Consider the following 25,128-nt stretch of genomic DNA (forward strand, 5'->3'; position numbering starts at 1 on the left):
GCCCCCAGTCATACACAGGTACCCGTCCTGGAACCTGCCTAGGGTCCTTCTAGCCTTGACATCTGCACCCTTCGAACCTCTTGAAACATGCTCACTCCATCACCTATCACTGAAGGTAGCTTTCCTTGTGGCAATTACTTCGGCAAGGAGAATTTCAGAACTAGCAGCTCTGTCAGTAAGGAAGGATCTGTGTACCTTTTTCAAAGACAGGGTCGTTCTTAGACCAGACCCGACCTTCATCCCGAAGGTAAATAGCACCTTTCACAGATCTCAGGAACTTACGCTTCCTGATTTCTGTCCAAGACCCAAACATAAGCTAGAACACAGATGGCACAAGCTAGACGTACGGAGAGCACTGTGTTTCTACGTGAAACGCACCTCGGCTTTCCGAAAGACTGAAGCATTATTTGTGTCCTTTCAACCATCAACTATGGGAAAGAAGGTATCTTCTTCCACCATAGGCAGGTGGATCAGAGCCTGCATAGCGCAGGCCTACGTCTCACAGGATTTGCCAGCACCCACTCAGGTGACTGCCCACTCAACTCGGAGCGCAGCCACATCTGCGGCGTGGCTAACGCAAGCTCCGGTGGAAGAGATTTGCAGGGCCGCAACCTGGTCCTCACCTTCGGTTTTCATTCGACACTACCGTTTAGACTCCCTAGCAGCAGCAGACGCGGCTTTTGGCAGAAGAGTTCTTCAACAGGTCGTATCTGCTCAGAGTTCGGTAGCCTAGACATTCCCTCCCAGGGGGACATGAGGGCTTTGGTATGTCCCATCCATTTGGACTCTACAGTCATCCTGCTGGAGAAGGGGCGTTGTCTTACCTGAACGCCTTTTCTCAGCAGGATGATGTAGAGTCCAAGCCCACCCAGAGGATAGGTCTAGGCAGGGATATAATAAAGATATAATAAAGAGCTGCAAGGTTAATTCCAACAAAGTTTCTCGCCTAAGTCAAAACTGGGGTCACGCCCAAAGGAAGGGGTGTGGCCGAAGTTTTTACCCAGTCTGCCAGGCAGGAAGGCCGTCATAGAACCCATCCATTTGGACTCTACATCATCCTGCTGAGAAAAGGCGTTCAGGTAAGACAACGCCCCATCTGCATGGAGACATTGTTGTAATTAGATTCCACTGGCAGTCCTGTTCAGTTGCAGAAATACCATTCTGTAGGTCTCCGGTGGTCCATGGCCAGAAAGAGGGCAGCCTGGGAGTGTCCCCTCCTGCTGGTCAGCTGCAGACAGGGAAAGCTCTCAGGCATCCCTAGGAAACCACGCAAACTCTTCCCGCCCAAAGCTATCTGATCGGCTTGCTGGGACAGTCCAGACTCTTGGTGACCCCCTGCTAATGGCCACAGGAATCATAGCCTGCTGTGCCATTGTCCACTGTTTCAGCCCAAACGCTTCCCGAGGAGGAGTGGGAAGCAGAGGACCACAAGTCCTGGCTGCTGCATCTGGTGTGGATGGAAGGGGAGAGCGCGGCTGCTCTGGTTTCTCCAGAAATCAGCTGGGTGATCAAGACCTCCTTCGGGCTTGTTCCTTTATCACTGCATCCCCCCGAGATGCGGAGCTTGCCAGTGGAAAGCCCTCCGCGTCCTCAGTCAGTGCCAGAGCAGCAGAGCTGGGAGTGCCTGTCCGTCGGTCTTGGATTGGACAGAAGGAGATCATCTCTCTCTCAGGGTTAAGAGAGAAAAAAATAAAGGAATAAAAATGCTGGGAGGGGGCGGCCTTGGGACGGTGAAGTGGAGAGGGGCTTTCTGGAAGGCTGCCTTTCTCACCGCTTTCAAGCTTCTCACCTCTGCCCCCCCTCGCTGCCCCCTCAGAGTAGCAGCAGGGAAGGAGGGCTCTTTGGCGGAGCTGCTCTCCCTCTTTCCTCAGCAGCTCGGCCAACAGAGCTCCCCGACTCCTTGGCCCGGCGCAGAGGAGGAATCGGTTCACAGGCCCCGCAAGTCCCCTTTTCACCTTTCCCATCAGAAAACCCCTCTTGAAACAATGAGGAAATTGGATGCTGCCAGCTGGCCGGTCCCAAGGTTGCTTATTAATATAGATAGATAGATGAATAGCATATCCTGGAAGTAATTTACCTCATTCTAATTTTTCTAAATGTCCCGATGGAGAAAACATGGAGGCTTCTTGGTAGTTGTCTCTGGCCCTTAACAAACACCTGCAGGTGGGTGGATGGTTATATGATTTTTCATTGTCATCATTGTCATTGTTCGGAAAGGTGCAAACGGGCTCTTCATTTAAGATTATGGGCAGTTATTAACCCCTCTGGTCCATCAATGTTTTTTTGACTTTTAGGCTGAGGGGTGAAAACTGGTCCAAATTCATTTAGTTGATCTCCAGGCCTAAAGGAGTATTTACGCTGCAGGAACTGTTACCTCCATGCATACTAGTGTATACTTGATTTGATTTTTCCACATTATCGCAAGGTCACAAAGCAGGGGTTGCAGCAGTACTATACTCTTTCTTGCAATTGAGAATTCCACTTCTACCCGACACTGCCAGAAAGAGTGTGCCTAGAAAGCCCTCTGAGGTAGCAGACCTGGGAGGTGTTGCAACTTCAGTTTCTCCATCATGTATCGAAACGTTCCCACTTCGGGATGATCTGAACGCGCCATTCTTCTTTTGCTATAGAGAGAGGCAGGACTTACATGTGTAGATTTAGAAGATGTGCTGTAAATCCATGGCGCCCTACAGTTAACTCTTCCTTTGCTTTGTTATAGATGAGTCTTTTTACCAGTTTTGCTTTTTATTGTGTGGACTCTCAGAGGTTTCCCCCCTAAATGAAGGACCTGTTAACAGAATAACAGAGTTGGAAGGGACCTTGGAGATCTTCTTGTCCAACCCTCTGCTCAGACAAATGGCTGTCCAATCTCTTCTTAAAAACCTCCAATGTTGGAGCACCCAAAATTTCTGAAGGCAAATTGTTCCACTGATGAATTGTTCTCACTGTGAGGAAGTTTTACCTTAGTTCTAGGTTGGTTCTCTCCTTGATTAGTTTCCATCCATTGCTTCTTGTCCTGCCTTCAGGTGCTTTGGAGAATGAGTTGACCCCTCTTTTTGTGGCAGCCCCTTAGAGATTGGAATGCTGCTATCATTTCATCCCTAGTCCTTCTCTTCATTAAACTAGATACACCTGTTGTTGCATTCCTTCCTCCACATGTAAGGTATTCCCTACCTGGTTGTCAGGCTTCTAGTTGTGCATTTCTGTGCAAAGATATTTCATTGCATAGGTCAGGTCCTTCCGCTCATATATGACCTTATTTTTCTCTTTTATTCACATGCTATTCAACCAGTCATACTCTCTTGGCCTTAGGAAACAGGTGATGGCCAACATCTTCTGAAATCTTGGCAAGAAAGCTGCAGGGAATTGTCGAGGCAGTTGCCTGGAGTAAACAAAGACTTGAAAAAACAAACAAAAAATCACAGAGATGATCTATATGGTTGCTAGGAGTCAAAATCACTTCATAGCACATAATCACTCAATTGGTACATGTGTGACTCCTGCTAAACTCATGTATAAGCTCTAAGAAGTTCAGAATGGTCTCTGTGCATGTATGTGCAAATGATTCCTTGGGAAGAGCTGCATCTCCGTGTTAATGGCCAGTTCTTCAACAAAAATTGAGGGTGGCCTTCTTTATTTTAGCTGTTTGCACATTTTGTGGGACCATCTCCCGTGAAAACAGTCTCAGCTTACTTGTGTGTTCATTTCATGCAGGAGACAAAGATGATTGTTGTCTGTTTTCTTAAATATAATAAAATCTATATGTTGAAATAGCTGACTTGTTCTTCCTGCCTACATCTCTGCTTCACCAGATGGGGGTTTCAAGCAAACAGATTCCCCCACCCACACTGATTCTGTAATACGTTTGGGCCAGCTACAGTCCTGCTCCAAGTGCAATAGCAGAAGATGTTGTGGTGTTTCAGTGCTTTGTTTGGTGAATTTGTAGTACATTTTCAGGGAGGAGACGGGGAGTGATGGAATAGCAAAATTCCCCTCTCTCCTCTCTCTTTGTCTCAGCAACTGGGCTTTCTGAGAAATACTTCTCCTGGCATAATCAGTAAAAAACAACAACACAAGAGCAAATACAGCAATTACTGAAACAAAAGACAGATGGAGATAGACAAGCCCACTCAAAAGAAGGGGATGATATTTTTATTCTAGGACAAGGAAGAGAGGTAAATGCAAGTGAAAAGAATGTAAACCTTATTTTTATAAAGGGTCAGAAAAGGACGGGAGGGAAATAACCACCTAGCTAGAGAACCAGCACCAAGGGCCGTGGGAAACCCCTCAGAAGGACCCTTGGGGGGAAAGGGGCTTTCAGACCTGCCTGCCAGAGGCTGTGGATGCAAGCTCACCTTGCTGGCCGGTGCTTCTTCCCTGGGCTGCCTCTGAGGGCTGACTGGTAGTTTCCTTGCTCCCTGGAGGGTGCAGTGGGACCCTTCTCACTTGGCGGCTTTCTCCTGACCAGACAACATAGACATGCTAGAGACAGGGTGCCTGTTTATTTTTCCTTGGTTTAAATTTAAAATTTTAGATGGTGAGAGAATGAATTCTGATTAAAGTGGCTGAGCAGCGCCCCCTCCTCCGTCCTCTCCTCATTCTTGAGGGTAGCACGTAGCTGTCTCTCGATTCAGAATGTGGGACCGGCAATGCACAACGGTCAGTTTTGTGTTCTCTGTGAGGCTGTTTCAACAGTGGTCTTGCTCTTTTTAAAGGGGGGGGGGCTGTGCTCTATTTGGAATGGTTCTTGTAAAAGGAAGTCAGAGGTCAGGAATGACGTAAATCTCCTCTGGTTTGTTCTGGTTGAGGCCCTGCAGGTGAGGACTTCTGGTTAGAACCACGCTTCTTTCTGTGTTTGTTGGGTGGCCGTTCCAGCTGTTGGGCTCCTTTGTAGCCTCTCCAAAGACAACAGTGTTGACATGGATGACCTGATCATTCCTAGTTTGGGGGTGGGGGGAAATGGGGGGGCAGCAGGGGCTGTGCTGATTGGGAGAAAAAAGTTGTGATGCAGCATCTTGGGTGGACAGCAACTTGTGGAGGGAGAGAGTTGCATCTCCCCAGGGTTTCCAGGAAGCCACGAAGCAGAGGTGTGAGAGGGTCCGCATTACAAAGATTCCAAGGTGCTGCTGAAGTGGAGACCCCCTTCTGGCACAGAAATTGGGGTGGGCAGAGAGTTCCACCCCTGCTGGACTTCCCTGGGTGGGTCGGAGAGCTGGGCTGCTGTTTTAAGATCAGCAGTTGACGGGCAGATCATCAGCAGATCATCAGATCATCAGTCAGGGCGGGCAGATCCAAGGCTGGGGGCGAGAGAGCGCGTTGGAGAGCCCTTCGGGGGCAGGCGTGGAGGGGGGAGCGCTTCCTCCTGCTGCCAAGAAACTGCCTAGACGTGCCGTGAATCGGAGGCTCGGCTCGGCTGAAGGAAATCTGGCTGGTTTGCGCTTCTTTTCAAGGACCTTCACACTCTGATTTTCCCTGCCTGCCCATTTTAATAGTGTAAAGAATACTAAAGTCTTTTGCAACAAAATGGAATTATGGCATCCTCTAACTTCTTTTGTCTATGGATGCTGCCCAGAGCTTGGCTTTCCTCTTTTGTGTTTGAGAATTCTTATTCAGTCCCTTTCAAAAGGCAGCGCACGGCCCCACTTCGCCCGAGGGGAGGGAGGGAGGGAGGGAGGCTGGCACCAGGCGTGGCTCTTCCAGGACAGCTTGCTTTGCGGCTCTCAGGCTAGACCAAGCCAGCCTCCTAGAGAGAGGGACACACACACACACACACACACCTTTGTGTACATATGACTCATTCCTTTTTAACGTAAGCAACTTTGTGTGGAGACTAGAAAAGAAGTGAAAAATGGTAAACCAAATAAATAAATAATAATTGTGAGTTTTAGTCCTGCCTTAGGCATGAAAGCTGGTTAGGTGAATTTGGGCCAGTCTGTCTCTCTCAGGCCAGTCCACCTCTCAGGGCTGTTGTGGGGAAAGCTATAGGAGGAAGAAGAGATTAGGTGGATATGCCGCCTCGAGTTACTTTAATAAAATTAAAGGCTATATTATACTGTACCTAGTAGAAGTAGTCCTTGCTTACCGACCATTCATTCAGCAATCGTTCGGGTGGTTTACAATATAGAAGCATTATTGTTGCCCCCAATAATCTGGGTCCTCATTTTCCCGACCATGAAAGGATGGAGAGCTAAGTTAAACTTGAGCCCTGTCAGGATTGAGCTCCTGCCTGTGGGCAGTTTGGCCCGCAATGTTGCATTCTAACCTCTGCACCACCAGCGCTTGCTTGTTGCTTGCTTGCTTGCTTGTTTGTATGCTTGTTTGTTGGTTTCACATGCCCCCATCTTACTATTGAAGCAACTGGGTGGCTGCTTGTGGGGGAAATTGCAGGTGCTCTTGCCCAGTGGCCTGTCTGCGGGAGTTGGCCTGGAGAGGAGGGGAGCCACAGGCTCAGGCCCTTCCCGAAGAAGAGAGAGTGGCTCTGGGTGTAGGTGGGCCAGCGTGTCTGCCAGTGGAGTTGTGCTTCAAGGTGGGCTGGCAGTGGGTGAGTCCGCAGAGGAGCAGGGAAGCTGTGGGGAGGACAGTGTGTGGGGGGGTGCTGCACTGGTCGCCTCTGTTTTGAAGACTGCAGGCCCAGAAAAAGCGGCCTGGGTACGGCTCAGGGCTGGTTCTCAGTGGGTTGCCTTTCCCACTGGATTCTGCCCATTGAAGGAGGAAGTCGGTCTGTGGGGTGTGTGTGTGTGTGTGTGATGCCTCCTATGGAGCAGCCATAAGCTCTTGTTTTAGTTGAGCATCAGGCTCTGTCGAGGGCCACTCTCATTTGGACGGAGGTGGCAGCGAAATCGGGAAACTCACATGAGGCCGTGGTGCCCATCTGCCACGCAAGCCCACCCTGCTCCTGCCGCCTTCCTGCGGCGTCCTTAGTTCCAGAAGAGAGCAGGGGCAGACGGCCCTCACCTAACCCTGACCAGCCATTGTCAGGGCATTCCTCGCCATTGTCCACAATCGATGAAGCGCGAGTGGAGATTCACCCAGGTGGCCCATTTCTGTGGCAGAGCAAGAGAAAGTAGAAGCGATTCCGGGCAGTGCTGTCATCGCGTGATGCCCTCAAATTCTAGGGTCTGCTCTACTAAGAAAGGTTAATTCTGACTAATTGAGAGCTTTCAGAATTTACCTTGATCTGTTTATTCTGCTGCTGCTCTTTTTACTCTTGTGCATGATTTATGCCAGTCACACTAAACTTGGGGAGTGGCAAATAACTATGCAGAATACTGGAGCTCCACATCCAGGCCTGGGAAGATGTAATTAACTCTCTCTCTCTCTTTCTCTCCCACACACGAATGCACACCTGTCTCATTTACCTGCTTATGCATTTCAGTGTTCTCCCCTGACTTTCCATCTCCCCCGCTTCCATGTTCATACATTCATACATTCAGGGTGCACCAAAAGTCAGGCCCCCCCAGAGAACATATGATACGAATAACATGAAATGCTCCAATTGGTTGCCATTTTCTTCCAAACACTTCCTTACTCCTAAGTACAGTAATATTTTCTCTCAAAATACTAAAATGAATAAAACTTTGGGGCCTGATTGATGGTACCCCCTGCAGTCAATCAACCATCAATCAATCAAATCCCTCCTTAGGCATGAAGCCAGCCAGATGACCTTGGGCCAGTCACTTCTCTCAGCCCTGAAAAAAAGGAGGAGGCAGGAGGAGCCCCTTCTGAAAAATACCACCGGCAAGAAAATGGCAGGGACTGGTCCAGGCACTTGTCAGGAATCAAGACTGACACGAAGGTGCGTGGGCACATGGTGCGCAGACACACAGACCCCTGTTTAAAATAGGGCCTTGTAAATAGACCCCCTCTTGACTCTTTTCTTAAAGGTCTAGGGCAGTGATGGCGAACCATTTAGAGACCGAGTGCCCAAATTGCAACCCAAAATCCACTTATGTATCGTCGGGTGCCAGGTGGGCGTGTCCCATTGGGTGGGCGTGTCCCATTGGGTGGGTGTGGCTTCAGTGGTAAATGGGTGGGACTAAGAAGTTCAATCAATTCTAACTTTGCAAGATCTTTTTTTTCCGTGAGAAGTTGAAATTGATTGATTGATTGAGCTTTTTTTTTGTATGCGGCGGCGGAGGAGGCCTAAAGCGAAAAGGTTTTATAAAACCGAGCTGAAGGCCTAGGACTGGGGTGACGGCGCACTTGCCCACAAAGAGGGCTCTGCGTGCCACCTGGGGCACGCGTGCCGTAGGTTCGCCACCACAGGTCTAGGGAGTTGAGGCTAAGAAGCTCCCCAGCCCTTCCAAAAGGCAAGGAAAGACCCTCCCAGTCAGCAGCCAGGGATGCTTCGGGCCTGGGAGGGGCCAGGAGCAGTTGGTCCCCCATGCAGATTTTGCACCCCAGAGGTTGGGCCATCTAAATGTGTATTAGTTCTCAGCCACGTGGTCTCGGGTTGTACCAGCTGAAGCTCTTGGATACCACCCGGGGTTTCTTCGCTCCTGGTACTACTTGGGATTTGGGCAGTATTCATGAAGAGGCAATCAGATGAGAGTTGTGAGGGTAAAGAAGGCAGGTTGTTGGGGTATCAGGTGTTTGACCCGTCAGGCTGTTCCCTTCTTCAGAGGTCATTAAGAGACCCCCTCACTAGTAATTCAAGATCACGGTCTTAGTCTACGTTTATGTAACTTTAGAAATTTTCTTAGGGGAAAGTTAGAATGAAATGGAATTTTCAAATGAAATATTAGTGTTCTGGTGCAAAATAAATGCTGCATTCATCAGTTCTGTTCTTGTAAATATTCTAGGTTTAGAAACAAAAACAGACAAAGACAGGAAGGGATGCACTTGAAATGAAAAAAAAAGCGGGGAAGAGGCACTGCACTTTGGCAGGAAAATGGGCTGCTCTTGGCAGACTCTGCAGTGGAGTTTAGCTGGGAGACACAGAAGAGAAGCCCTGTGAGGGGAGCACCAGCCGTCCTCCCTCCCTCCCTCTGGCTAGGTGGGCAGCTCAGCTTGCAAACTGTTGGCTGGAAGGGAGGAGATCTTGCAGGGGTGGCGTCTGGCCTCCGCTTTGGGCTAAACAGGCCACTGGCACTGTTCAAAGAGCCCTGCCAGGTAGCTCAGCATACTGTGGTGTCCACGTGGACATGCAGGGCGTGGGACCAGAATGAGGCTCAGAAGGTCAGTTCCTACAGTTTTGTGAAAGGACAAACCGTTCAGCATTCGTGCAGCAAGAAGGAGGCAGCTGGTTTGGAATAACTCCTCACTCCCTTCTTTGTCTTGGGAAGCAGCCCTGAACTGACTGTTGCGCTTTCTAGCCAAGGGGAAGAGGAGAGACTTGTCCAGCGCCACCGCTAGAGGCCTACGGAGAAAGAAGTTTCAGAGCATCCCTTTGGTGTCGGTCCTGGACAGCAGTGACCGTGCCGTCTTTGCCTAGTCAGAAGCGATTGTGCTCCCTTCCCCTCCACAGACGCTTCCCCTCTTCCTTGCCCACTCCAGTTGCATTGGCGAATGCTGCTCAGACCTGCAATCCTTTGGTTGCCTTGTGGGAACGAAAGGCACCCCCAGCTTCCTCTGATTTCTATGCTGCCTTTTGTCTGGTTGCCAGCTCTCCCCTGCTTCTCTTTTCAGGATGGCTCCATCGCCCTGTTAAACAGAGTGCATTGTAAGGGGGAGCATTGCTTCTCTTTTTGGCCACCTTTGGGCCGAGAGCCGTCTCCGCTCTCTTTTCAAAATGGTTTCCCCTTTCATCCTATTTGAATCTTCTCTGGCCTTCAGCTGGACAATTTTGGCATCTTCAAATAATGCACCTTCCTTCACTCTCCAAAATAAAGGTTAGCAATAACACATCACAGTATTCTCAGTTAGAGCCCTTGAAAATGAAAGGAGTCGTCCATGCAGAAATGCCCCTTTTCGCTGGACAGCGTCTCCCTTAGAAAGGAGGTCAGGGACACAACTGGAGCTTTGCAGTCTTCTCCCTGTCCCTGCCACTTAACACTGAGAAGGAAGAGCCAAGGATCTCTGCTACTGGTTCCCAGCTGCTGCAGGAGAAATAAACATTTCCTCAGCCCCTTTCTCTTCTGAGGGACATGAAAGCTATTTCACCCACAAAGCCAGTCCATTTTCTTCATCCTTTTGGCCTTAGGTCGAAAGGGCCCCTGTCAGGCTCATGTCAGTGTGGTGCCAGAAGATCGGACCGAGCCTTGGTCTTAAGGAGGCTCTAGGCCAGACCTGACCAGCCTGCTAAGAAAGAAAGGGAGTCGCCGAGCAGGCCCCAGGCCAGCGGAGACGGTCAGAGGAGGAAGGGTCAGGCTGCTGCAGGGGGGGGGCGACTTCCATTTTTATCCTACGTTGGGTGGAAAAGAAAAAAGTATTAATGGGAAAATGGAGTCTCCACTAAAGATTTGTTGATGGACAGAACTGAGGGATGAGCATCCGACTTCAGCCAGTCTTTAATGGGACTGTAAGCTGAGCTGTTCCTTTTTCCAGACATACTGAAGGTGATGTGAGCGGTTAAGGCACCAGGTTAGAAAGCGGGAGACGGTGAGTTCTAGTCCCACCTTAGGCATGAAAGTTGGCTGGGCGACCTTGGGCCAGTTGTGCTCTCTTAGCCCCGCCTACCTCACAGGGTTGTTGTTGGGAGGAAAATAGGAGGAGGAAGGTGTGTTGGATATGTTCACTATCTTGACTTATTTGTAAAAATAATAAAAGCAGGAAACAAATAATGCAGATACTGTATAATACTTTGATACAGCAGGTGCTTTGATGCTCTCCTTATGCAGGTATTTGCTGAATGTAACAACTATAGTGGTAGGTCATAATAAACACAATAAGTTCATTCTGTGCTGATTCCTTGTTTCTTTCCATGTTTTGCAGGTTCGTGTCTGGCACAGGGCTGGTGCTTTACCCAGAAATTGGGGACAAGCTGGATATAATCTGTCCGAAGGGAGAGCCATCCAAACCCTATGAATATTACAAGTTATACCTGGTGAAACGGGACCAAGCAGAGTCCTGCAGCACCGTCATGGACCCTAACGTGTTGGTGACCTGCAACAGGCCTGAGCTGGAAATCCGTTTTACCATCAAATTTCAGGAGTTCAGCCCCAACTATATGGGCTTGGAATTCAAAAGACACCAGGATTACTTTATCACATGTGAGTGCCCCATCATCTCCCTCTTCCCTCAGTGTTAGCTTTCTCTTGCAGACTCCTGTGAAGAGTATCAGTTTCTCTCCCTCCCTCCCTTCTCCCCCCCCATTTCCACCCAGGGAACCTCTTTCCACTAGGAAGTACACTGTATTGTTCAGTTGCAGTTTGTTAGGTGCTGTGTGGAGCCATCTTGTTACTCATGCCTGTTTTGAAAAATTCTGAATTTAAAGCAGCTGCTGTGCTGGACGCACAAGGGGAAGGATAAATGTTCCTCGGCTGCCTGATTCTCCGCAGGCGAGCCCAGAGTGTTGCTGCCCTAACGTTTGCCTGGGCAGATGTCACATCCAAGAGCAGGAGCCAGTTTTAGGTCTGGAAAAGGGTTCTGGATTAAAGCCTCGGGAAACAGTCTGAAGGGAGACAGGAACCAAAGTCAGGAGTCTGTTTGCTGAGTGCTGGGAGCGTTTCTGATGATTTTGATCCAGAAATTGAAACCAAAGCAAGCTCCTGGTTAGAAGTCCGCATCAGTGGTGATTGCTTCGATGACCCTTACTTTGTACTGGAATTGAATCTTTGTTTCTTCCAAGCTTCATCCTGCTTTCACTGTAGCTACAGAGCATTTGTGGTCTTCGGAAGAATCCAGCAGTTCCCTTGGCTTGTTGATTTTGAAATTTCTTGGAAGGGCATTTTTTAGTCTGGGAGGTGCTAGACTACAGAGCCGTTTTGGTGGAAAAACAGCCCAGAGATTTCAGAGGAGCTGGCGTGGGAGATACTGCTTGTTCCTCCTTTGGGGCACCTGGTCAATGTATCTCCAGGGCAACAAACCTGTCTGGGACCAGCTAGTAGTGTGGTTTTTGTTTTTTTAGCTTCACAGCAGTCTCTCCCCTCCATTCCCCCAGAGGTTGCCCCCTTCCCTATCTTTCCCACATCAAGGGTGTTTTGTGGAAATGACTTTGGAAGACAGAAGGAAGAGCTGCAGTGTGTACCGTCCACAGAGGGGGGGGGGCGAGGGGAGTCTTTCAGGAGGACCCTTCCTGGTTTTCCAGGGAGTAAAATGGAGGAGGGGGAGAAACACTTCCAGTCTCACAAGATTTTGTTAATGTTAGAATAAAGATTTAGTATTCATAGTTCTGCTTCTTGCCTGGACTACCTCAAAGGGATAACATAATTTGAGGGACCTCTTTTAATTTGGGAGTATCATATGGGCAGTAGAAGAGTCACAGAATATGTCCCCTACTTGGAAAGGACACGCTCTGCCTCTGTCTGTCTGCAAAGAACTTTCTCTTCTGCTCTGATTGTGGGAGAGGCGTGGACGATCCCTTGGCTGGCTGTGCTGCTCGGCCCATCCCAATTTTGCTTCCAATTAGCAGCATTTTCACAGCCAAAGTATTAGCTTCTTTTATGAGCGCCTGGTCGTGGCTTCAGAGGAGAACATGCACTCGCTTAAATTAGGGGAAAAATTAAGAAGTCACCGTGGAATGACTCCATTTTGTTAGATGCAAGAACTGCTGTGTTCAGAAAGCGCACATTCACCTATGGGAGGTGGGTTAACAAAATGTTGCAGTTTCTGACAATTTAATTAGGATTTCAGTGGAAGCAAAGGGTACACTATTATCATTAGAATAACAGTAACAAGTACTAGCTCAGTCTACAGGGTAGGTAGGTAAATTGATCTTCTGAGCAGGAAAGCAGCCTTTCTCTCCGAATGTTCTCTTGCTGGCTCCTGACTTCTCTTTCTAACGTAGCATTTGTATTATTTGTCAAATGCTGAAGGGCATCGTTGATAGGGGATGCAGTCTGAAAACCCTCCTCTGGCTGACTTCAGGAGATCCCCTAATGATGTGGCAAAATGGATTCTTTTCGGCTCGTCTTTGTTCAGCCCTTGGCACCGAGGAGGGCCTCTTCACAGGACAGGCAACCTCCGGCCCAGCTATCCTTCCTCCCAGTGAACTTCTCTCATTTCACTGATTTGGGGAAGGAATCCTTTGGCTTCTGCTACATCTGCTTTGTATATAGCCACGGAGGACACACGGAATGCTTCCAGCTGGGGCCTGGATGCCAACAGGCTTTCTTTCCTATTGTTTTCTGGGCCTGCCCTGCCTAGATGGTTCCAGAATACCAGTGTGGCTTTGGGCTTCTTTCCTTCGTTTCCACCCTCCACTGAGTGGACATATGTTGATGCACTCGTTTGGCCTTAATTTCTCTTTGGAGAGTTCAAAATGGCAGGAGAGCGAAGAATGACCACGGACAACTTGGAGATAAATGACAGACTCGGACCAGAATTTCCTTCCAGGCTGTCCCTTAGTCCCGCTGTGAACTTAAAGGGTGTGAGGGAATTGAAAGCAGATGCTTGTTTGGCCCTGCCCTTTCAGCAGGGGGTTCCACCAGCTCTTCTGATTCAGAGACCTGTGTTTTTCCACTGCATGAAGTCTTCAGTTCTCGGCCTCTAAAAGGACCAATTCCTTTGCTGCTTAAAAGAGCTTCCAGAATAGCAGAGGAGTCACTGAGGCACATGAGTGGAGAACAGAGCAACAGGTTGGGGGGGGGACCAGAAAGGGGGAAGATGAGTGGTGAGCCCTGCTCTAGTCTGCTGGAGCTGGTCATCAATTCGTAGGGAAGGGAATAGGTTATTTAACAGATTTAATATTAATGCTCAGATTTTGTATTTCTCCTTTGATAGGCAGCAGTTTCCAAGACTTTCCTGAACTGGGCTTTGATGGCTTGAAGGCTCAGGTCAAGTAAGATGAGAATGTTTTGATTGGGGTGGGGCAGCAGCACTAGGGTACCTATTCCAGATGATCTTAAGATTATGAAGCATAAGGGTTGGAAGAATCCTTGCAGGTAATCCACCCTGACTCCCAGCTCAGTGCAAGGACCTTAGTAGAACATCATCAAAAATGTCCATCCAGCCTCGGTTTCAATGTCTGCAGCAAAGGCAGATCTGCATCTTCTGAGGCAGTTTCTTCTGTTGAGAGTTCATGCTGTTAGGATTTTTTTCCTGGTGTCCAGGCGAAAACATGTTCTAGAAATCTAAATTCATTTGGTTTTATTCCCCCCCCCCTTCGGATACAATTTTGGACAATTCTGCTTATGCTTTTACATGTCAGCTCCTCAGATGCTTGAAGACAATTGTCCTGTGTTCCCACATTACACACTTCTCCATGCTACATGGATAGAACACATATAACGCCTTATTCCTTATATGTTTTTCCTTCCTTAATTGTCTGGGTTCCTTTTTTCTGGACATGATCCAGATGTCAGGGCCCTTAAAATGAGGTGTCCATAATGGAATACAATAGATGAACTGTGCTCTGACTAAAGCAGACTAGATAGAACCAAGGATTTATCTTGATCTCAATAGAGTTAGTCTTCGAAATATGACTGTTCACTTAATGGCCAAAGTTATAACATCCCCCCCCCAAAAAAACCCTATATACAACCATGTTTCAAAATTACGTGTCAGGCATAAGAAACCAGGAACCACGGTTATTCAAATGAATACAACTTTATTCTACGCTGTCACTCGGCAAAAATTTAAATTAGTAATGCTCAAAGCAAATTGGCAGGAGATGAGAGTCAGTGAAATTCAAGTCGGGCTGGACTTCGATCTCTTGTGGGCAGGAAGAGACTGGAGGCAGGTGATGCTCACGACGGGCTCAGCCTGGTCGTCTCCTACATCCTGGCTGCTGCAGCGCCCCTGTTTCCCCAGAGCCTGGCAAGAGCTTGAGGAGGATCAGGGCAGAGGCCCAGCCCACAAGCGTGGCTTCCTCCTCCTTCGGCAAAAGGCCCCCCGTGGATGGATGGCCAAGCTTCCTCCCTGGCGTTTGGGGCTTCTCTCGGCCAAGCACGGCGACTTCTTTGGAAGCTGCTCCGAACGTGGCTGGCGCTGGGCCCGAATCCGGCTGGGCTCTTTTCCCCTGCTGGGGAGGGGCAAGACAAGCTTTTGGCTGCTTGTCCGCCTCCTTTACAGGCCCGGCTAGGTGGAGGGCCTCCCAGGCCTCCCCCCCCCATGTTCCACTGAGTGACCCGCGTGTTCATTTAATGGCCACATTACGGAGAGCAGGGGTGGGTATCATTAAGTGAGGCTGTCTCACTGAACGGCCATCGTCGTAATGGACAGGCTCCATTATGGTTGTGGGTCAAGGACTGCCTGTACTACATTTTAGCTGATGTGTTTCAGTTTTTTGCAACTGCATCCCACTTTTGGGGGGGGGGTCGAGGATAACTTGCCACCGGACAACTCGCCTCAGGACAATTCAGTGCTATACTAATTGTTTCATTCAGTTACTTTTATTATTGGTGACCACGGTTTTGTTGATGTTATTGTAACTCTTGTATTTCTGGATTGACTTTCTTTATGTGATTATTATTGGCCATGGTTCCATTGAAAGTAATTTAACTTTTTTATTGGTTGAATTGTCCGGCGGCAAGTTGGCTACGGTGAGTTGTCCCATTCCGGACTGTTGCTTCCTCTTCACTTGTGATCCTCCAAGGCCTCCGATTCCTTTCCTGGGAACAGCTGCATTCTCTCGACAAGATTAGTCTCCAGTCCGGAGGGGCGTCTCTAGCCTTACCCATGCAGCTGAAATACAAATGCCAGGCGCCTCAACCACCTTTGGCCAACGCCAAGAGTTTCTTGGTTGAGCAAGCTGGAGAATCACGGGCTCTCCAGCTCTGTCCAGAGACACAGGTGTTCTCCATGGCATTTTACCAGCTAGGGCAGTGGTTCTCAACCTATGGGTCGCGACCCCATTTGGGGTCGATCGACCATTTCACGGGAGTCGCCAAGCAAGGCTGTCTGCCCTTTTTTCCCCCTTTTCCGGTGGGTGCCTTGCCTCCCTCGGGCTGGGCCAGCTGGTGGCCCAGCCGGTGGTCGGCCTGCTCCGTCTCTGCCGCTTGCCAGCTACGCCTCGGCCGGCGCAGGGGGCGGCACCACGCATGCGCGGCGCTCCCGGGCAGGGAAAGTCCTCGACTTACGACCGGTTTAGTCCTTGACTTACGACCGGTTGGGGGTCGCGGCATTAAAAAGATTGAGAACCACTGAGCTAGGGCAAAATAAAACTAGCACAATTGGATAACGATAATAGACTTCCATTTTCTGCTTTCTGGTAACATTTTTTTAGGTTAGAGCAATATGTTACTTGTGGGTTGGATCTGACCATCTGTTTACTTGTTTCTTTATTTCTTTAGTTTATTTGCTGCCCATCTCGCTTCAAGGTGACTCTGGGCAAATACTGAAACCATGAACAATAAATATTCCTAATAACAGTAATAACGCACAATTAAAAAGATGGAGGAAGGGAGCAGGATGCGCATGGGGGGAGGCAGGGTCTTCATCTGTCAAGCATCTCCAGAACAATGCAACCCCATTGGGGCCCCAGGCCAGCTGGCAGAGCCAGGTCTTCAGGTCCCATCTTGAGGGGGTAAGAGGTTCCAGAGGGTGGGAGCCATAGCACAGAAGGCTCTTCTCCTGGACCCACCAACCAGAATTCCTCCACGGACGGGAAGATGGGACAAACCACTCCTACTGGGGTGAGACGGTTCCTCAAGTAACCTGGACCATGCCATGCAGGGCTTTAAAGATGGTAACCAACACCTTGAATTGCGCCCAGAAGGAAACTGGCAGCCAGTACACTCAGAGCAGCAGTGTAACATGGGCCTCTCTAGGGGTCCCAAGAACTGCCCATGCTGCAACATTTTGCACCATTTGTAGCTTCTGAATGCCCTTCAAGGGTAGCTTTGCAGTAGTCCAAACATGAGATGACTAGGGCTTGAGTGACTAAGTGCAGGGGCTCCCAATCCAGGAAATGGCAACACTAGCACATAACAAGAGATTTTGCACAGGCTCTCCTAGCCACAATTGCCACCTGCTCCTTGAGCAGGAGTCATGAGTCCAGGAGAATTCCAAGGTGCGGACTTGGTCTGACTGAGGAAGTGCAATTCCATCCAGAGCTAAATATAGTTAATGTTCCGGATCCGAAGCTCCATTTACCCAAAGCCATTTGATCTTGCCAGGGCTCAGCTGAAGCCTGTTGTCCCCCATCCAGGCCCCACAGCCTCCAGGCACCACAGGAGGGCAGGGATAGCCTCATTTTGATCACCAGCAGTGGAGATGTAAAGTTGAGTATCGTGGTACCTTAACCCATGGTGATGGATGAGCTCACCCAGTGGAGAGAATACAAAGCACTGTGGCACTACACAAATGGGCTGGATCTCTCACTCCCCATCAACACCAGTTGGGACTGGCCTTGGAGAAAGGAGCTGAACCAGCTTAAAACTTCCCCCCCGACCGCAGCCTCCATTGCTGGCCCAAAAGGCTACCGTGGTCGATGATATTGAAGGCTGCTGAGAGGTCAAAGACAGCACTACCTCCATCCCACTCTTGCCAGAGATCACCAAGTGTGACCAATAATGTGTCTGTGCCACAAGCAGGACTGAATCCTGACTGGAAGAGGTCCAGATACTCTGTTTCATCCAGGACCCTCTGAAGCTGCCAGGCAACCACCTTTTCTACCATCTTTCTTAAAAGGAAAGGTGACAAACTGGATGAGAATTGTCCAGGCAGATGGGATCAAGATATATATATTTTTTAAGAAGGGGCAAACCAGGGATATCTTAAAGGACCCCAGGAATATCCCCTCCTGTAGTGAAGAATGTATCACTGCCTGAACCCACCTGGCAGTTAGCGTCCTGGAGGCTTTCACCATCCAGGAGGGACAAAGATCTAGTTGACAGGTGGTTGCACCGATGGCATCAAGGACTTTGTCCACTTCATCAGGCCCTCAGGATCGAACTGTTCCCAGATAACTGGGCAAGACCTTTCCATAGCATTTCACATGTACCTGCATCGTGTGTGGGTTCCAACTGAGAATGAACCTGAGCCACTGTCGTCAGGTTGAACAAATTCTTCTGCACACAGCCCTGAAAATGATCACCCGAGTCCTCCTCTTCAAGGAGGGACCAGATGACCTGGAACAGGCCACCGGCTGATACTCTGGACAAGGAAGGAGAAGCAACAATGTTTTTACTGCTCTTACCACCACGAGGTAGGCCTTACATCCAGTGGTGTCCAGTCAGAATCACCCTTCATTTTCTTCCAGCAGCACTCTAGGTGTCTCTCAATCCTTTTCAGAACCTGTAACTCCTCTGTGAACCATAGGGAGAGTCAGAGCGATGGGTCAAGAGTGGTCACATAGGTCTGATCCTGTCCAGAGCCTCAACCACCCTTCAACTCTAGGATGTTACCAAAGCTTCAGCAGGGCCGTGAAGTAAAGCCCCCAGGATATCCCCCAGTGCCTTGCTTGATAGTTCAAAGTATGGACATCTGGAGTGATGGGTGATAGAAAAGCTATGATCTAAGCCTTTTGTAACGTGTTATTGACACAGGGCTATATTAAGACATTGGGGCTCCAATTGCCCAACTGCAACCACCATCCTGATTCCCCCTCCCCCTAGGCCACTGCTAATAAAGGAGAATATTTATAGCTCATGGTTGACATGAGGGATCGTTGGTGCTCTCTTGAGCTTGATGGTTTTCTTGCAGACGTTTTGTTACACAAACTAGGTAGCATCATCAGTGCTCACCAGAGGCCACTGGTGCAGTATGTTCAGTAAGCAGTTTAGTATTTTATGTGCAGGCTGTTCTTTGAAGTAGAAGGAGAAATCTTCTGTGTGGGGTGATTTTGTGTTTTGGTGTCCCCTGGCTTGGTGTGGGCTGGAGTCAGAAAGAAGAGAGCATGGATTGATTGTGGTGTTTAAGAGACAAATGCAACTGAAGAGGAATACTCTGGGCATTGCCAAAGTTTTCCTTGTCCATTATGGTCTGGAATGTGGCCTCTTAGGAGTCTGAGCTCCCAATCATCGTTGTTAACCACCCCTATAACCATAGACCTGAACAAAAATGTAAGCCCTCCTTCCACTTGTGTCACGCTTGTGGGTAGCTGAACTTCAGCAACAGGGTGGTGCTAGACACTGATTTAAAGCTCTCCTGGAGGGTTGTTTCTGTACTTTGGAATTTAATCCGTTGTGTGCTGCTCTTAAAAAAGTCTGCTTTGCCCAAATTGGTCTTGGATGGTTTTGGAAGTTTCCTTGCCTGAGGGATAATTGGGTCTTATTGTTTTGCTAGGAAGCAAGTAGTCCTTTGATCCTGCCTTAAAACGCAGAGCTGGAATGAACACAGCCAAATTCCCACTATTGAAGCTTGTGCTAACACAACTCAGAAAGCTGAATTCTTTAGCAATTGAGAAGAGGAAGGACAAAGCTGGTCATTAAGATCTCAGGTGTTCGTAAAATGGAGCTCAAAGGAGAACATTGAGACTCTCCAATTTAAGCAGGCAAACCTTGCATTTCAAGACTTCCTAAACTCCTCCCAGCAATGTTTGTTTAGAACAAAAAGCAAAGAATGCAGAAGTTTTGTAGTGAAGTCATGAGGAATCCATTACATATGGCGTGGGTTAGGTAACCTTGTGTAGAAACAATATCGACCACCCTCTGGATTCACCTATTTAAAGACTGGCTGAACAATTCCAGTCCTTCTGCCTTCCACATAACTGTAAGATAAGACTTGTTGTGATGCCTTCCAGGTTGGTACATTGTGCTTACAGAATATAACACAGAAATTATGCAAAATGCAAAGGGGTAAGTTCAAGTGGTCTTAGCAGAAGAAGCTCAAAATCTCCAACTTGGATGAGGGGACTGGACACTTTTCTACACAGATCAATGAAGCTGCAGATTCGGGAATCCATCATGGCTTGGAAAGGCTTGGAAAGGCTTGTCTGTGCCTAGCATCTGATCACACAGTATAAATAATGTGGCCATGCTGAGAAATATCAGTAGCCTCATCAGTGTCTGGTTTCCTCCAGATTTTTTGGGTGTTCCTCTGAGATGTCAGTTTCAAGGAAAGTTGGTTCAGAACCCAAGTCCCGTCTGTCTTTTTTTTCCTGCGTCAACCCACCAAATAAACTGAAAGCTGATTCAGCAGCAGCAGCCCATCTTGATGGTTTCTGTGGGTTGCAACTAGATCCATGAGTCACCCTCTTGGCATTAGGAGGTCCCAAGGCTTCATTAAGATGAGAGAGATCATCTTAATGTTCTGGAATTATTTTTAAATTGCTTGTAGACTATCCATTCCAATTTTGAAACAGTTGAAGTAAGCAATAAGTATCACTAGCTAAATAAGCTTGATGCAGATCAGATGTAATTTGGCAGAGACAGGTTGGTTTGAAAATTCATCAGGTGGCAGCTATCTTGTAGTTTGGGTTGAAAAATACCTTGATTTTTATTTCTCATGAATAGAACCACATGGACACCTTCTTGCTGGCTTCCAGAAGGCTATGCTTTCACTGAGAATGATCGAGATGCCTTAACGCATATGAATGCAGGCAAATGCTAAGTGCACAAATCAGAATGGAAGTAGAGTTTGCAGTGAGCAGAAAGTTACCTTTCCTTTGCAGCCTAGAATCTTTTCCTTTGAAGTGCCTTTTGGATTATCCCATTTTTAAATTAACAATTCCTCCCTGCAATTCACACCATTAGGATATACAGTATAAGCAAAGGGAGGTGATTTATTATGGAACCCAAAGAAATGGCTCCCCTTGCTATCCAAATGCAAGACTTAAAACTTGCCTTCTCCCAGTTGCAAAAGGGAGAGTAATAGAAAGACACAGAATAAACCTGTTTAGTGTAGAGTAAGGTTGGTTGATTTCTCTAGACTTTGCCCCATCTGTGTTTGCCTCAGGTTGAAAGACCAAGGCTTGTTTCTTCCTCTTTTCTCATTTCCCTCTCATTTTTGTCTAAAGCAGGGGTCCCCAATCCTTGGGCTGCGACCCGTTTGAACCTGGGCCGTGCAAACGGCAGGCAAGCATGCACAGCTCCATTTGCGCAAGTGCCAGGCCCTTGCGTGCGTGCCTGAAGCTTCATTTGTGTGAGTGGTGGGCACTCCTGCCGCTTGCGCAAATGGAGTTTCACACGCCCATGTAAGTGCCTGTCGCTTGCGCAAATGGAGCTGTGCGTGCTAGTGCGTGCACCTGCCACTCACACAAAATCATTTCTTCTCCCCCCACCAGTGGTCCACAAAGCCATAAAGGTTGGGGACCACTGGTATAAAAGAAACAATGCATAGTAGGGATTCCTCGCCCCCTCCCCCTGCATCATCATGGGTGGCTTTGTCCCTTAAAAAAACAACAACAATTCAGAATTCCGGGATTTTAGTTCAGACAAACCTCCAGATTGCCAGCCTTTGTTTAATGTTCTAGCTAGCCCAGCATTGGGCTTGTTATTTCTCATCTCATTTCTCATCTCCTTTCAGAGAGGGGAGTTTTGTTTCCTCTGTGAATTAGAGCTTAAGAGGCTGAATTGTACCTCCTCTTTTTCCAGGAGTGCCTGAAGGTCTCTCAACACCTATTGGAAGCCATAGCGAGTGGGTGCAGAATGCTGTTCAGCAGCCAGCTGCCTCTCTGAGTGCCTTGGGAGGCTTGCGTGCACTGGGTGTTTTCAGAGATATGTCCCTTGAATGGTAAATGGGTGCAGCCTATATAAAGGAAGGAGAAAGACATTCTTCTCCAGCACTGGAGATGGATAATCCACTCAGTGGGTTGAGACTGTATTTCCTGCCCAATCAGATCAGTCAGCCAAAGTTGCCACGACTTCCCAGTCTTGACTGATCTGGCCCAGAAGATAGACGTCTCAACTTTGGCTCCTAGGCAGCTATAGTCTCTCCCATTGGGGGATTATTTCTACTGTAGCCAGGATTTTTAGCTTAAGCTAGTTGGAATTAAACAGGTTATTTTAATTGAATACTCAAAAAATTTCTAACTGAAACTTAGACCCCAAAGGGGATTTTTTCCCTTGTAAGGAAGGGAGGGAGGCTCTTAGAATCCTCCCTGTCCCAATTCCCTCCCCCTCTGTTACCCACGTCGGACGGGTTTTCCTTTTAACATACGTTAGTGCCAGGGAGCGAAAAGGACACGCGCGCGGGGAGGAAACCCCGGGGACGCTGGCGGGTGGCGCTAATCAGCTGGGGAAGCGAGTCGCCGTTTTTTAACTCACCGGGCGATCTCTGAGAGTTTCAAAAGAGCCGCCATTGCAGGGGCAGCTCAGCGCACGGGCGGCCTTTGTCTTCCTCATACACATGGCTCTGCGAACAAGGAGGGCTACTGAGCATGCGCGGCAGCCATTTTAGCACATGCTCAGTAGCTACCGGCCTACGGGGGCCTCTTTAGAAACAGACAAAGAGCCATAAAGCGTGGACGGCCAGAGGGGGCGCACGCACGGCCGAGTTTTTGGATTAGGATTTAGAATAAGGACATTTAAGACCACTTCTTGGACGGCCTAAGGGTAAGGAATTTTTCTGCATAGGAGAATAGAGCTCCTTGCAGTGATACAACTCCCTTAAAAGGGCGTTTTTCTCAGAGCTGTACTCCAGGACTTGGTGCCTTCAAAAAAAAAAAAGAAAGAAGAGTTGCCTTTGGCTCCCTCCGGACTCGGGTCCCCCATTAGTGGCCCGTACACTTCTGGATTTTAGTGGTGGGTTCCAGGCATCCCCAGTTGCGTGCCTGTCCTTACCCACCATAGTCAAGCCGGATTCCAGGCATTCCCATTAGCGTGCCTGTTCTTATCCGTGCACAGTGACTAACTCTGACCATTTTGGCAGAGTCTGCTCCTGAGTTCCAGACGCCCCCTGTAGTGCGCCTGTCCTTACTCAGAATTGGAGCTCTCCTACTACCTGGGTCCCCCCTATCATGGCCCGGCGTTAGTGGAGAATGGAGGAAGCAATCATTCCCTCCACTGGAGCCCTGCCTTCATCCTCTGGAGCACCCGCTTCAGAGGATTCGGAATCCTCTGCAGCCCCTAGAAAGGCTGCAAGGAAGTCATCAAAGAAGGCTGACAAGCAGGCAATCAGAAGATACCAAGCCCTAGAAAAAGAATTCAACAGAGCCCAGAAAAGGGCCAGAATTGAAAATAGGCAGAGTGGGGGGATAGGCCCCGAACTACCGCTGGGACTCCCTTCATCCCCACGGGGTGTTTGGTCAATGGGGAACTCATCACAGTCCCAGACAGAGGGCGGGACAGGCGAATTCTCATTGCTCTCCCGATCCCCCTCCCCACGGAGGATACAAGAAACCCCGATGACCACGCTAACCACAGCACCAGCAGGGTCGCAGACAATGGTTACTCCTCCTGCACTGACGGGGGATCTGCTAGCTACCCTAATAGCGCAGGCAGTAGACCGGGCATTTGAGGCCAGGGCTCAGACCTCCAAAGCCAAGCCTCTAGGACTTAGAGCGAGGCATCGGGAGGAAACGGAGGATCATCAGGATCTCTCCTCCCTCTCAGACTCGTCGGTCTCCGAGGAAGCTTACCTGGACCAGCCAGGTACGTCACAGGGGATTCAAATGTCCGAGGAGGAGGAGGACAACTCACCTCAAGGGCCGTCCTTCAGCGGCCTGTTTAACCCCTCTCTTTTTGTTACCATTCTGCGCAAGGCGGAGGCCACAGCCCATCTTGGGCATGGAACAACAGCGGAACCTGTCACAGTCGACATGGAGGCTGAGCAAATGTTCGCCGAAAAGGTAACCACTCAACACCGCATACCATGCTCAACCATGTTCCTAAACACAATAAGGAAACAGTGGGCAACGCCAATTTCCCTACCGCTTCCTAACAATGCGGAGAGGAAGCTATTTAACGTGGCAAGGGAGCTAGAGGGAACCTTGGAAGTGCCGGTGGTGGACGAGCCCATAGGACCCCTGATATCGAACACGGCCATATCAGGAGATTTTGCTGAGGCTCTTAAAGCCGAGGACCGAAAGAGTGAGTCCAACTACAGGAGAACACACCAGGCAATAGCTTGGGCTACCAGGGCGACCACCTCCGCATCCTTTTTCACCAGAACCACACTATGTTGGCTCCGTGAGTTTCAGGGCCGGGTTCCCATGGAGGACGTACGTACTCACCAGGAACTCAGCAAAATGGTTGCGGCCACAGAGTATGCGTCGGATGCGACACTCTTAGCGACCAAGTTTTCAGCCAAGGCAATGGCAGCAAACAACACGAGCAGGCGCCTCCTCTGGCTAAAGAACTGGCAGGCTGATACCAAATCCAAGTGGAAGCTGGCTTCGGCCCCATACCAAGGGGCGAAGCTATTTGGTGAGGCGCTAACGCCTTACCTTACAGAGAACAAAGACAAGCGCAAGGTCCTTAAACACATACTTAAAAGGCAGGACAAGAGACCCGGTTCCTGGGGAAGGAAGCAATCCTTTCGTACGGAAACCAGGGTCAACTACTTTCAAAATTCCCAACCCTTCCAGGCTAGACAGGATAGGGAAAGACAGGGAGACAGACAGAACACAAGACATAGACAGACACAGGGAAGACGGCCCTTTCGGGGGAACAACCGCCCCTTCCGCCGTACCAGATGACTCCCACTCAGACCTTCCCATAGGGGGCAGACTAGCAGGGTTTGCCCCCCAGTGGGAAGAGACCACCACGGACGTATGGGTCAGAGACACCATACGTCATGGCCTATCCCTAGAATTTCTCTCAAAGCCCCCAAACCGTTTCCGCCCATGCCCCTGTCCCACGAACCCAACAAAAAGGAGGCTCATGAACGAGGCCGTTCAACATCTCCTAAACATACGGACCGTAGAACCGGTGCCTATGAACCAGAGAAATCAGGGGTTTTACTCTATCCTCTTTGTGGTTCCAAAACCCTCGGGGCGTTGGAGAGCCATTCTGGACCTAAAAAGGCTAAATTTCTACCTAAAATACCGCAGATTCAAAATGCAGACACTACGCTCCATCCTTGGAAGCGTAAGGAAAGGGGATTTTCTGGCATCAATCGACCTCACGGAGGCATACTTGCACATCCCTATCTCTCTGGCTCACCGCCGCTTTCTACGGTTCGCATACAGGGGGCACCATTTCCAATACAGGGCGCTCCCATTCGGCCTGTCATCAGCGCCCAGGGTGTTCACCAAGATTCTGGCGG

The 25,128-nt window shown here is 49.1% G+C and overlaps 1 protein-coding gene across 2 annotated transcripts in view; it reads left to right on the forward strand.

Moving 5' to 3' along the window:
• The window catches only part of EFNB1 (ephrin B1), a 111,686-nt gene that overhangs the window by 34,186 nt on the left and 52,372 nt on the right, over positions 1-25,128 (forward strand). The window contains exons 1-2 of one of the 2 annotated variants that reach the window (XM_039348334.1): positions 7,098-7,795; positions 10,873-11,150. In XM_039348334.1, the coding sequence (XP_039204268.1) occupies positions 7,659-7,795; positions 10,873-11,150 (415 nt within the window). In that variant the 5' untranslated portion in view covers positions 7,098-7,658. Of the gene's footprint in view, positions 1-7,097; positions 7,796-10,872; positions 11,151-25,128 lie in introns of those variants that run through there. The other variant, XM_039348335.1, reaches the window with a different exon arrangement.

The sequence above is a fragment of the Crotalus tigris genome, unplaced genomic scaffold (genome assembly GCF_016545835.1).
Source record: "Crotalus tigris isolate CLP2741 ecotype Arizona unplaced genomic scaffold, ASM1654583v1 scf7180000018133.492856, whole genome shotgun sequence".
NCBI lineage: Eukaryota > Metazoa > Chordata > Lepidosauria > Squamata > Viperidae > Crotalus > Crotalus tigris.